This window comes from Pseudophryne corroboree, chromosome 10 (assembly GCF_028390025.1).
Source record: "Pseudophryne corroboree isolate aPseCor3 chromosome 10, aPseCor3.hap2, whole genome shotgun sequence".
Taxonomy (NCBI): Eukaryota; Metazoa; Chordata; class Amphibia; order Anura; family Myobatrachidae; genus Pseudophryne; species Pseudophryne corroboree.
In genome coordinates this window covers 32,680,285-32,694,672 of record NC_086453.1, presented here as the reverse complement: position 1 = coordinate 32,694,672, position 14,388 = coordinate 32,680,285, and the positions used below count along the sequence as shown (strand labels likewise).

The 14,388-nt window shown below is 43.9% G+C and overlaps 1 protein-coding gene across 1 annotated transcript in view; it reads left to right on the top strand.

Moving 5' to 3' along the window:
* LOC134965889 (phospholipase A2 inhibitor gamma subunit B-like) overlaps positions 1-14,388 on the top strand; it is a 60,092-nt gene that overhangs the window by 25,252 nt on the left and 20,452 nt on the right. Inside the window, exons 4-6 of the mRNA XM_063942282.1 lie at positions 3,351-3,470; positions 5,485-5,634; positions 9,597-9,737. Coding sequence (XP_063798352.1) covers positions 3,351-3,470; positions 5,485-5,634; positions 9,597-9,737 — 411 coding nt within the window. The remainder of the gene's footprint in view (positions 1-3,350; positions 3,471-5,484; positions 5,635-9,596; positions 9,738-14,388) is intronic.

Here is a 14,388-nt window from a genome sequence, read left to right as displayed (position 1 = left end):
ATATTCATAAATATATATATATTCACACACATATATTATATATATATATATATATATATATATATATTTACATACAGTACATGGTTGTTTATAACAGTACCTTTCTTTTCTAGTACCTATATACCTAGTGCCTCACCAGTAAATGTTATGAATGACAGTAACTTTGTTCTGAGAGTTATAGAGATTGTAGGTTCATTATATGTAGACATGGTCAGCGTCAGACTTCATATTTCAGTCCCCTGGGAGTTTGTGTCTTATAGGAAGAGCAGTTAGATAAGGGTGGTCTTATATTATCTGAAGTAAGTCATACACTGTCCTGCATTTTGTTGTTTTCTGCAAACTGTTAAGCGCCAAACCTGGCGAGCTTGTCCTTTCTTGTTTTCCCTGGGAGCGAGTTACTCTAAATATAGAAGTGCTAGAACGCTTGGAATATTGCTCTTACAGTGGGATTGCCAAATATTCCTAACAGTGGAAAACAATCTCGTGCTGAGAGAAGAAAGAGAAGGATTATAATAATGGGGCCTTCTCAGCGCAACAGCTCACAAGAACCATTGTCGTATATACGCACAGAGAGCTGTACAACTTGCGAACGCCGACATACCCACGACAAGCCCACAACTGGTGTCCGTCCCCGTCCCCCCCAGCTACCACCCAGAAACGCACATCGATTACATACATCTGAAGGCACAGTCCCTGGCCAAGGCACACCTACAATAAGGGGTGACACCCTCCCTCCAGTTTTGTAGAACAGCCCCCATCACCGATTCTGCCCTGCCACCTTCCCCCCACCCCCCCCAAAGTCAGGCGTGCTACAGCTTGGGTGTAGTCGTGCGAGCGACAATGTAACTGAGAATATGTAGCAAGCCTTTTTCCTTATGGGAAGCTGACAAAAAAAAAAAGAATTAAAAAAAAATATTTTTAGATTTATATCCACCCAATCATAAGGGATTATTTACAAATTATTATAATTATTATTATTATTATTATTATTATTATGATTATTGCTATTATTATTATTATTATTATTATTATTACTACTACTATTATTATTATTATTATTACTATTATTGTTATTATTATTATGACTATTATTATTATTGTTGTTGTTGTTGTTGTTATTATTATTATTATTTTAACTTCTCTGCTTCATTCTGGTGTGATAAATAACCTTATGTTAAATATTTTAAACCTGTTTCTAATCTATACTCACTATAAAAGGCAGCTGGAAACCTCTTTACTCTCCCCCCTCCCGAGCGAATCCTTTTTCTACTAACGAACACCAATTACAGCAACAACAATGACTATAGTATGGGATCTATAAAAAAAGGCCTGATTTTAAGGATCATTACACCTAAAAAAAATTATATTATGAATATGTATATCATTAAAGAATATTATTGAGTGATAAACAGTTAAAAAAAATGCTTTCCCACCTATTATAGACTCCATTATAGACTCCATTATAGACAGCTGAAGCTCCTCCTACATCTTTAGGATGGTGTCGGGATCTGATACAGTTAATAAAGCTGAGAATGCAGTCACTTGAGCTACTGTCAAGGTTGCCTCAAGGGCTGTTCCCGCGGAGCATCTGTACGGGCCCCCCCCCTCTAGGGAAAAATTGACTAGATAATTGGAAATAGCAATGGATATAGGTTAATCTAGGACAAATAAACATATAAATATTCAAATGTAAGAGGGCAGTATAATGAAACAAGAAAAAATACACGTGTTCAGTATAAGGGGCCGCAAGCTGCTGCAAAAACAGGGCCTGAATGGAAATAAGCAATTTAGTGCAAGGATTCCGACGGCCATATAAAAGAAAAATCATCAAGGTTCTGCAGTGTCATAGGCAAACGCAGGGGGGGGGGGGGGGGGGGGGGTTCTGGTTGCCCGGAAACCCCTCTCCTCTTGCCAAGTGGCTTTAAATTCTGACAATAGCAATGATATAAAATACAAATACTAGAGCTGCTGTCACATCATGCAGTGTAAGGGACAGAGCGGAACTGCTGCGCATACCCAGTGTAGCAGCTTTATCTACCAAGTTTGCTGTGAGTGGAGCTCAATCAGTGCACCGGACAAGAGAGCATCTATCAGGTAGAAGAAACAGGATCCTTATCATGATATGGGAGAATGTGTGCTTAGAAAGTGCAGTTCTGGTTCTATTATATTTGTGTATTTATTATGTTTTTTTTCTTTTCCTGACCACTTATTTATATTATTTAAATGTTTGATACAGCCTATTCTATAGACCATCTATAATGTTAAATATTAATACTGTATTCCATCCAGTAACCAGTGTATAGAAAGATCAATGTGAACACTAATGTCTAGGGTCTGTACTAGGTACTTCTACCTCTCCCCCAGACTCCCACACTTGCTCCAATGTTCTGCAGAGCGGGAGATTATGGATTGTATTTGGAAACCTCCCTCTAGAAATCCTGCGTTTGCCACTGAGTGTACTTCAGTTTCTCCGTACCTGACACAACACATCCATGAAGAAAAGTGCTAAACCACTCAGAGAAGGTCCGGGAGATTAACAAATGTTTACCAAGGGGTTGTTCTATGAACTCCATGAAACAGAATGATTGAATACGGATGAAGGGGCAGCACATTGAAAGTGGACTCAACATCTATTCAAAGGGGCCCCTGGGCCAAAAGAGTGAATCCTGCAAATATGACATCTTGGTGGCACATGAGGACTGGAGTTTAAACCCCTGGTAGTTAATGCCCCAGGACACCTCTACTTTGGGAGTGGATAAAATCAGGCTACATTTGTGCCTTACAGTATGTACAATGTAAAGAGTATATATGGCCGAATTCAGATCTGATCGCAACAGCAAACTTTTTCTCTAATGGGCAAAACCATGTGCACTGCAGGTGGGGCAGATATAACATGTGTAGAGAGAGTTAGATTTAGATGGGGTGTGTTCAAACTAAAATCTAAATTGCAGCGTATAAATGAAGCATCCAGTATTTACCCTGCACAGACACAAAATAACCCACTGAAATCTGATTCTCTCTGCACATGTTACATTTGCCCCACCTGCAGTACACATGGTTTTGCTCATTAGAGAAAGATTTTGCTTTTGCAATCAGGTCAGAATTAGGCCCGTAGAGCGCTTTTGTGTCCGCTATGTACATACAGGTAGTATGATTAATGTCCACTTCATTAATGAATAATTAAAACAACAATTTTTTTTTATCTATATGTTGATGCTTGTGAGCTATTGTACTGGTCATTTAAGGTGAAGATGCCACTGATACTTTCAAGACAGATTTTCTTCAATATGTGACTTTTTATATATTTTTTTAACTTATATTCCATTTTTTTATTCTTATTCATATTTCAGGTTATTCTATATCCTGCGTAAAATGCATCGGGTTGAGTGGCTTGCAGTGTTCAGGACCTGTAGAGAGGTGTCCATCTGCGGATGATGCCTGCATTTCCATGTATACAGTAATCATGATTGGTAGGATATTATATATTATTTTGGTGCACTACTGACAGCATGATCCTCTAAGGGTAACTGAATGCACAAAACACAGAAAAACAAAGAGTAGAATGTAAAAGAGAGAAATTGATGATGATGATGATGATGATGATGAAGATGATGAGGCGAATTTCATAAATTTAATGACAGAAACTTTAATTGTTGGTAAAATGTGAATTATGTGACTATTGATTTCATAGAAGATTAAAAACATTATCAACATCACAACCTAGGGATATTACACAGTGTACCACTATGATATCAAATCACTAACACTCCCATAGTTGTTACTCCGAAATGTTTTCTCATATACTGGGAGGAATGCATCAAAGCTTGTAGAGAGATAAACTACCAACCAATCAGCTCCTGTCATTTTACAAACACATCCTGCAAAATGGCAATTAGGAGCTCATTAACTGCTATTTTATCTCTCTCCAAGGTTTGATACATATCCCCCTATCTCTCTCCAAGGTTTGATACATATCCCCCTATGCTAGATGCGTCCCTCTAGAGCAGATCCAAGACACTAATTGGGCCCTTCTCTGAGAGAGTACCATTTTGTTGATACTGGGCCCTTACTGGACGTATCAGGGCAGGATTTAGGGGGACATGTACTAAGCAGTGATACAAGTGGAGAAGTGAGACAGTGGAGAAGTTGCCCATGGCAACCAATCAGCTGCTCTGTACATGTTTATAGTATGCAAATTATAAATGTTACATCAATGCTGATTGGTTGCCATCAGCATCTTCTCCACTATCTCACCTCCACTTTTATCACTGCTTAGTACATGTCCCCGTTAGTAACTCAAGGTGGATTTATTAAGTGAGCAACATCACCCATTAAAATAAAAGTGTAATCCAATAAATATTTACCAAAGCTTTTCTTTAACGCTTGATCTCTAAGGGGTAAATTTACTAAGACATGTGTTTGGGTGATGCTTTGCCTTTTTTTTTGGCGATAAACCTGCGATTTTGCAATTTGACAATTTACTGAAGGCCAATTCACACTTGCCCTGGGGGATATTCAGGAGAGGGCAATCCTTTATTTGGCGGGGGTCATCCCTTTCTGTTGAATCCCAAGGCTTGGTGGCTAGTTGGGGGATGAATGCTTTGGCCAGGGGACCCCATCAAGTGTGTCCACTGCAATTGGCATTAACCCCCCCCCCCCTCCCTGCTACTAAGAGCCCAGTGCTAGTTCTGGAAAAACAGGGGACCCCTACACATTTACCCCCCATATTTCCAAACCAGCACTTGAGCCTGGCACTGGTTCACTGAAATACAGGGGACACCCACATCCCTTTTCCCCTGTTTTTCTTGAATAAGGACTGGTTGACCTAGACTGGTGCTGGTTTTGCTTTAGGGGGAGAGCCCACATCATTTTGTTTTCTAAAATGAATCCTTTAATTCACTTAAAACACAAAAATCTGCATGAACCTCACTGATCCGTGCAGGCGTGGCAACTATAAACTGCCTTATCGCAGCTAAATGTACAAATCCCAAAGTGCCACAAAACAACTAGATACACCAACAAAAATATAATACACAAGCCAACACGACTGTTAGTAAATGTGCGATTTGCGGCGATAAGAGGCTATTTGCGACTGAAGCCCAAAACGATTGTTAGTAAATTTTTCCCCAGTAGTCCACATGGGAATTCTTGAAATTCAGGACTTATTTTATGAAATAGAAACCCCAGGGAGCAAAAAGACCGCCCCCGAGGAGCATGTGCCACAAATTGATGATAATTACAGTGTTTAAATATATACAGTATATTAATCAAAATGTCAATTAAAATTTTTCATTTTTCATAAAAATAATAAAATCTACATGTTTGGTATAAATAAAACCCATTTAGATATGCAATTAGATAAAAAGTAAAACAATGTACAGGACATAGAGGTTTCCCTCTTAGAAACACATTAGTGATAGATTTTTTTATTTTTTTTACTGTTTTGTGTTTTTTTTCTCCATTTAATTTGCTCTTTATTTACAGATGGAGTGGGTGAAAGTAAAACGTTTCTTAGAGATTGTGGAAACCGCAGTTCTTGCCCAAGCGCTATGAGTCTGAGCAATACTATTGTCAAAAGCAGGACCGGCATTACCTGCTGTTTCTCAGACAGCTGTACCCCTTCCCAGCCTACCAGTAAGTGTCTCTTTTCCATTGACGTAGTGGGAACAACAGGGGATTAGCCATGGCACTTGCATTATGGATGTGTGGGGAAAAATGCAGAGAAAGGAAAGATATCAGCTACTCAGACAAGTGTACAGTCTTCAAATACAGGGTCGGACTGGCCCGCAGGGGTACAGGGGAAACCACCGGTAGGCCCCACTGCCTGAGGGCCCACTTCCTCCTCTAGGGATCAGGTTCCAGACTATGCACTTGTATTATACATGGTAGATATGTTGCATTACACTGCACTAAACTATTGTGTATTTCAAGCCTCTGTGTGGGCTGGCCACACCCCCTTTGTAGGCTGGCCACACCCCTAAGCATGGGCCCCTATCACTACATTCCCCAGGTGGGCCCTTCATGCCCCAGTCCGACACTGTTCAAATACTTAACTTCTTTATTGCAGAGGAAGGGTGGGGCTCGTCCTGCTCTCGTCATCCGCAACAAATTGTTCTCCACCACCCCGCTTACTAGCCTTCTCCCCATCTGCACTTTTTCATGAGTGTGGATTTCCAAGAATAAGGAGCCAAACTCAAACTGTGACGGCATGCATCCACTTTATTTTAGAGTTTAAAGCTGAATGCAAATACACGCCCCAAAACACGGCTTTGACATGCCTGAGCATTTGTCGCCACTCGCCGTTAACTTTAACTCCCCAAAACAATGCCTGCCTGTCAATCACTCTGCGATTAATTTCTCACTGTCAGCGAGATTGCAGCGGCACCTTGACGCGTGTGCAGTGTGATTGCGGCACGTGCGCAATCTACTGCTAATTGCTCCATTGTATGACCTACGGCTATTGCATACATACCTCAGTTAGGCCCTCAGCTCCAGTGAGACTCTGTGGTTATAACTCAGAGAGAGAGAGAGAGAGAGAGAGAGAGAGAAAGAGAGAGAGATCTGCTGTTGCTGCATACTGCTACATCTTGTACTGTATATGCACCACTACCCAATTATAGCTCCGACTGGTGAACTATATGCTCTGCTCAAGCTCCGATCCATCATTCAAATATTGAATGTATATAACAGTGAGTACAGGTGTACAATCACACCGCTGCTCAATAAAATAAAGGAATGGACGGTCTTGTGCTGCCTAATATAACTGGTGGATCCACTGGTGTATATTATTTACTCTGCTTACCGCCACCAAATTGTACTGAATATACATATTGAACGGGTTAAGGGCCCATCATACAAGTGCTAAGCATACAGACCCAAAGCACTTAAACCCCAGCAGCACACAGACACGTGCAAGCAGAGTGTTTCCAGAACACAGTGCTCAGCACAAAGTGTTTACTGCAGTATACTAAGAGTCACTATAGCGTGTTACCAGAAAAGTGAAGTTGCGTAACTATGTCAGTGCACAGCATATATTCAGGAACTACACCCATATTGAGGTTTATTAAACTGAGAGTTGCAATGGAAATGCAATGAAAGCATGAATGGGTGTGAAAATTACAGTTGACCCATATTACAATCCAAAACGCAGATGATGTAGAAATAGTAACCATGGAAACAATTGGCTACACATGTATTCTATCATACATGGGAAAGTGTCAGCAAAAGACATGTGGACAGCACTACATGCAGTATATAAGGATGGGGGTCTGATGAGAAGAATTAATTCAAGGCATGTATTTTTTAATACCAAGTTATGTAAATGCACAAGTATGAGTGACTATATTCACAAAGATGATGTCCATATCCCAGCAAATAATGTCTGCAGGAGTCCAGGTAGATGATGAAGAGATCACCATGGTAATGTTACAGAACTTAACGTCTGAGTTTGACTTTTTGGTGCTTGCGTTGGGAGCATAGGTGTTGGAATCGGGTGGGCAAGGGGACAGCATGCCCCCCCCCCCAAACATGACAGAGGCGCAGGCGTGGGGAAGGGGAGCGCTTACCCCCAGATCACCGTGGAGTATCTGATTCAAAACTCCAGCGCCGCAGCGTGCGGTCCCATGTCCTGTCCAGCCGGCTCTTCACAGAGGCATTACTGGGAGGAGGCGGGGAAGTCCCAGCCGGCTCAGCATGGCCACGCCTCCTCCCAGTAATGCATCTGAGATATGGCCAGGACAGGACACGGGGAGGCACGCTGCCGTGCTCCCCACGTGGGGTGGGGTGAGAGTGATTAATCATGGGGGGGAGTGCCAAAATTTATTTTTATATATGCCCTCCCTCCAACAACAACACGTTCTGGCGCCCCTGGTTGGGAGTAAACACAACCAATCTAACTACAGAAATGATCACTGCTTCAGTTCCAAGAATGTCTGCCAGTGGAGTTAAATGATGAGGATTCTGCATTGCACGCTAAGGGGCGTATTCTATTGCAGGCAGGTTTTTCCAACACCAATGTAATTGCCTTAGCTACAGTAACTTGCCGCAGAGCAGGTACAATTTTTCATGAATTCATTATTTTAAGGACAAATTGTTGTTACTTGTTTCAGAACCCCTTGGAAACCCCTAATGACTAACAAAGCAATTGGAAATTTCTAATTATCTTAACTAGTCCACAATTACGTACCTGTTTTCCACCTCCCCTTCCCCAACATTCTGAGGTCTTCCTCCTTGTCTAACGCAGCATCCGGAATACATTGGTTAGTGCCTCCGGATGAGGGGGTGGTCACACACACACTCTTGTACGTACACAAATCTATACACACTAACAAGCACTCACACAGATATTGCATTTACTGCTGCTGTAATAGACCAGGTCCCAACGCTTGGGGGTAGATGAAGACAATGCTTCAGAAAGTGAGTAATTGCAGACTAAATTCCAATATGCTTAATAAGTACTCAGGGGGAGGTGCCATTAGGGTGCCAGAGCAAGTCCCTATCATTTTTCTAAAAATAACGATTTTAGGAAAGATGAGACTTGCTCTGGGGTTACGTGAAAATGGCACTGTAATTTCTATAGATTTTGGTAAGTTATATTGTTTCTTTGCAGAGATGAGCGGATTCGGTTTTACTCGGTTTTACTCGGTTCTCAAAACCGACCCTTATTGGCTATCCAAAACACGTGACATCGGTGAGCCAATTAGATGCCGTTTTGAGAACCGAGTAAAACCGAACCCGCTCATCTACTGGCTACATAGGCATGTAGCCGCCCCAAATGTTAGACAGCTTTTATTTTTACACTGCAATTTACACTTCAGTTTGAACACACCCCGCCCATATCTAACTCTCTCTGCACATGTTACATCTTCCCCACCTGCAGTGCAGCACGGTTTTGCTCAGTTGCACGCTTTTTGCTTTACTTAAAAACATGAATCAGACCCTAAGTCAAGAAATGACTGGTGTGAGTGACAATACAAAACAGGCAAGAAGAATTTAGAGTACATTTACTAAGCTCCGTGTTTGCCCGCGTTGGCAAAAACGGGAGTGTCTGGTCAAATTTTCAGTCACGGATATTTACCAAAGCCCAAACATCGGAGTGTTTGCACAAATACAAGTCCTAAATACGGGTGAACATAGACATATATTTATGCTAATGCCACAAACAATTTTTTTCAGACGACACGGACTCATGCTCAGTACTTCCAACATCTGCCAACTGCGTGCATATTGGCATTGCATCGGGTTCCCAAACGCAGTACTCAAGGATATCCTTAAAACCAGCACTGTTGGGGTGGCTTGAGGACTGCAGTTGGGAATCACTGCCTTAGGGTTTATTGAATATTAGTGCTTACAGATATGGCACTTTAGCCAGACCTATGTTTACATGAGTGGAGATTAAAGTAATGGGTTTTATTTAAGCTATAAGGACCATCAGCACAGGTAAAACGATCAGACTACACTTACACTAAAAACTCCTTTATCTAATATGATAATAATGACATTATGTAAGTCCCTCTCCAAAACAATGAGTGCTTTTACTGTAACTATCATAAACAGATAGATTTACTTCTGTTTCCTTTCTATTTGATATTTTTTAGCACCACCGGAATACTATAATAAAAATGGTGTCAGATGCAAGACATGCTATGATCTGTCAGACAAACCCTGTCAAACTGATGAGTTCATGGATTGCCTTGGAGAAGAGAAAAAGTGCATCTCTCAGGTGTCATCTGTAAAAGGTAATGTCTGTTAAATAATCTCTCTGGTGCATTGCCAAATTGAGGGGGAGTTGCAGGGCATACTGTACCCCGGACCCCTTTTGTCAGCCCCACCCCCCACCCCCTCGGCCAGAGCACACTGACATCACTAGCTTTCCCCCTTAAGCAGCAGCAGAACCAGCAGCCAGAATGCGAGCAGGACAGTATGCAGTGCAGGCAGAGACACATGAGTATCAGGTTTCATGAGCTACCAACAGAGCTTTCCGACCAGATGAGAGATAGGAGGGTGGAGAGAGCTGTAAGTGACACAGTGATCCCAGCTTCTGCTCCTCCCTGCTTGGTTGTCTAAGTCCTGTGTAAACTGTTATGGAACTAAACCATTTGGGTCTAGAGATACAGACTCACACAGAGAGTCCTCCTGAGTCCTGTCCCAGTCTGTAAGTAGTACAGAGGCTGTTGCCATTCTTGGATATGACAAGATAAAAAAAAAATTATATATGTAATTTAAGGTTAAGTTGTCTTAATTACACTACAAGAAAAGTTTATAAAATAGTTGTCTTTCAATTAGGTGGAGCTATAAACAGTACCCAGGCAATATCAAACTATTAGTTTGAAAGTAATATACACAATTGGTTTAAATGTAATATACACAATCTATACCTTCCAACATGATCCATTCCAGGAGGGGCAAAATGCTCTCTACCTGGACTTCCTCTTAATTTATGATTGTAGTCACCTGTGTTGAAATACTTTTCTTATCAATTAGATTGTTCAACACAGGTGACGCCAATCATACATTAAGTGGGAAGTCCAGGTAGAGAGCATTTTGTTCCTACTGGATTGGGACATGTTGGGAAGTATGCACAATCCAATATACACCCCTCACCTTTTACTAGCCCCCCCCCCCCCCCCCCCTTAAGTGCCCCGGGCACCCCCAAGGCTTAATCTGGCCCTGCTCTGGTGTCTGCTTATTTGTGTCTCCTTATCTACTGGAAGATATCTAGAGAAGCTCAATGCTGTTGTCACACAAGCTTGTGTGAACTCTAATGTTGCTCAAGGCATTGCAATGTTTTCTGAGAATTTGGGAGACTTCTGTGTGACAACCGTGTTTCTTACTGACTGGAAATGGTATCCTGATGATAGACTGACAATGTTTTGGCTGACAGTCAATATTTTGACGCCATATGGTCGACATGCATAGTTCAACAGGTACAAAAGATTGTCAGGTCGACAGTATTTAAGATTAACAGGTACAAAATATCGACAGGTTCAAAAGATGGACATGACAATTGTCGACAGAAATTGCTGACCATTTGTGTGCCGACCATTGTCGTTCCGACCTTTTGTCCTTGTCCACCTTAACCACAGTCGACTTTGCACAAAAATGTAATAACCTGATGTCTTCTAGAATTACTTAGAAGATAAAAGCAAATGTCTGGTTGCTATGGGTAACATATAATTTCCTTCACGGTAATCTGCAGTATGACATTTTATACACATATCTATTCCAAAATTGCTCGTGTGGACCAAGTTTTATTGTGCTTTCATGTAACAGCAGACACGAAATGTTTTTTTTTTTTTTCTCTGACGTCCTAGTGGATGCTGGGACTCCGTAAGGACCATGGGGAATAGCGGCTCCGCAGGAGACAGGGCACAAGAATAAAAGCTTTAGGATCAGGTGGTGTGCACTGGCTCCTCCCCCTATGACCCTCCTCCAAGCCTCAGTTAGATTTTTGTGCCCGAACGAGAAGGGTGCAGGCTAGGTGGCTCTCCTGAGCTGCTTAGAATAAAAGTATATTTTAGGTTTTTTATTTTCAGTGAGTCCTGCTGGCAACAGGCTCACTGCATCGTGGGACTAAGGGGAGAAGAAACGGACTCACCTGCGTGCAGAGTGTATCGGGTTTCTTAGGCTACTGGACATTAGCTCCAGAGGGACGATCACAGGTTCAGCCTGGATGGGTCCCGGAGCCGCGCCGCCGGCCCCCTTACAGAGCTAGAAGAGCGAAGAGGTCCGGTGAAATCGGCGGCAGAAGACGATCCTGTCTTCAGACTAAGGTAGCGCACAGCACCGCAGCTGTGCGCCATTGCTCTCAGCACACTTCACACTCCGGTCACTGAGGGTGCAGGGCGCTGGGGGGGAGCGCCCTGAGACGCAATATAACAGATAATACCTTAGGTTGGCTAAAGAATACATCACATATAGCTCTTGGGCTATATGGATGTATTTTAACCCCTGCCATTTTTTACAGAAAAAGCGGGAGATAAGGACGTCGTGAAGGGGCGGAGCCTATCTCCTCAGCACACAAGCGCCATTTTCCCTCACAGCTCCGCTGGAAGGACGGCTCCCTGACTCTCCCCTGCAGACTTGCTACTGAATCAGGGTAAAAAAGAGAAGGGGGGGCACTATTGGCAGCTAAAAACTATATAAACAGCAGCTATAAGGGAATAACACTTATATAAGGTTATCCCTGTATATATATATAGCGCTTGGTGTGTGCTGGCAGACTCTCCCTCTGTCTCTCCAAAGGGCTTGTGGGGTCCTGTCCTCTATCAGAGCATTCCCGGTGTGTGTGCTGTGTGTCGGTACGTGTGTGTCGACATGTATGAGGAGGAAAATGATGTGGAGGCGGAGCAATTGCCTGGGTTAGTGATGTCACCTCCTAGGGAGTCGACACCTGACTGGATGATCGTATTTAAAGAATTAAGTGATAATGTCAGCACTTTGCAAAGAACGGTTGATGACATGAGACAGCCGGCAAATCAATTAGTGCCTGTCCAGGCGTCTCAGACACCGTCAGGGGCCCTAAAACGCCCGTTACCTCAGTGGGTCGACACAGACCCAGACACAGATACTGAGTCTAGTGTCGACGGTGAGGAGACAAACGTAATGTCCAGTAGGGCCACACGTTACATGATCACGGCAATGAAGGAAGCATTGAACATTTCTGACACTACAAGTACCACAAAGAAGGGTATTATGTGGGGTGTGAAAAAACTACCAATAGTTTTCCCTGAGTCAGATGAGTTAAATGAGGTGTGTGATAAAGCATGGGTTTCCCCCGACAAAAAACTGCTAATTTCTAAAAAATTATTGGCACTATATCCTTTCCCGTTAGAGGTTAGGACACGTTGGGAAACACCCCCTAGGGTAGATAAGGCGCTCACACGTTTATCTAAACAAGTAGCGTTACCGTCTCCTGATACGGCCACCCTCAAAGAACCAGCAGATAGAAGGCTGGAAAATATTCTTAAAAGTATATACACACATACTGGTGTTATACTGCGACCAGCAATCGCTTCAGCCTGGATGTGCAGTGCTGGCGTCGCGTGGTCGGATTCCCTGACTGAAAATATTGATACCCTGGATAGGGACAATATACTGTTAACTATAGAGCATTTGAAGGATGCATTACTATATATGCGTGATGCACAGAGGGATATTTGCACCCTGGCATCAAGAGTAAGTGCTATGTCCATTTCTGCCAGAAGAGCGTTATGGACGCGACAGTGGTCAGGCGATGCGGATTCCAAACGACATATGGAAGTATTGCCGTATAAAGGGGAGGAGTTATTTGGGGCTGGTCTATCGGACCTGGTGGCCACGGCAACGGCTGGAAAATCCACCTTTTTACCCCAGGTCACTTCACATCAGCAGAAAAAGACACCGTCTTTTCAAACTCAGTCCTTTCGTTCCCATAAGTACAAGCGAGTTAAAGGCCATTCCTTCCTGCCCCGGGGCAGAGGAAGGGGAAAAAGACTGCACCATGCAGCCGCTTCCCAGGAGCAGAAGCCCTCCCCTGCTTCTGCCAAGTCTTCAGCATGACGCTGGGGCTTTACAAGCAGACTCAGACATGGTGGGGGCCCGTCTCAAGAATTTCAACGCGCAGTGGGCTCACTCGCAAGTGGACCCCTGGATTCTACAGGTGGTATCGCAGGGGTACAAACTGGAATTCGAGGCGTTTCCCCCTCGCCGGTTCCTGAAGTCTGCTCTACCAAAGTCTCCCTCCGACAGGGAGGCAGTTTTGGAAGCCATTCACAAGCTGTATTCCCAGCAGGTGATAATCAAGGTACCCCTCCTCAGTGGCGTAACTACTGCCCCCGCAGTCCTCGCGGTGGCTTGAGGGCGAGGGGCTGCGGGGGCGCCACTGATTTAGAACAGATTGACATGCGGACGAGCGTCCGCATGTCAATCTGCGATCTCCTCTCCGGCTCTCCCTCCCTGCGGTGCCTGCTCCCCCGGCCCCCCCCCCCTATGTGTTGGAGGGACACGAGCGCATCGCGCGTCTCTCCTGTGTCCCTCCTGGCTCTCCCCCGGCTGGTCTAAGAAAGCATGTGCCGTTCGTGAGCTCTGATTGGCTCACGAACGGCACTTCCGTTATTAGACCAGCCGGGGGAGAGCCAGGAGGGACACAGGAGAGACGCGCGATGCGCTCGTGTCCCTCCAACACATGGGGGGGGCCGGGGGGGAGCAGGCACTGGGGCATATACCCGGCACTGGGGACATATACCTGGCACTGGGGGGGCAGATCTGGCACTGGGGACATATACCCGGCACTGAGGGCATGTACCTGGCACTGGGGGCATATACCTGGCACTGGGGGGGGCATATACCCATCACTGGGGGCATGTACCTGGCACTGGGGGCATATACCTGGCACTGGGGGGGGCATAT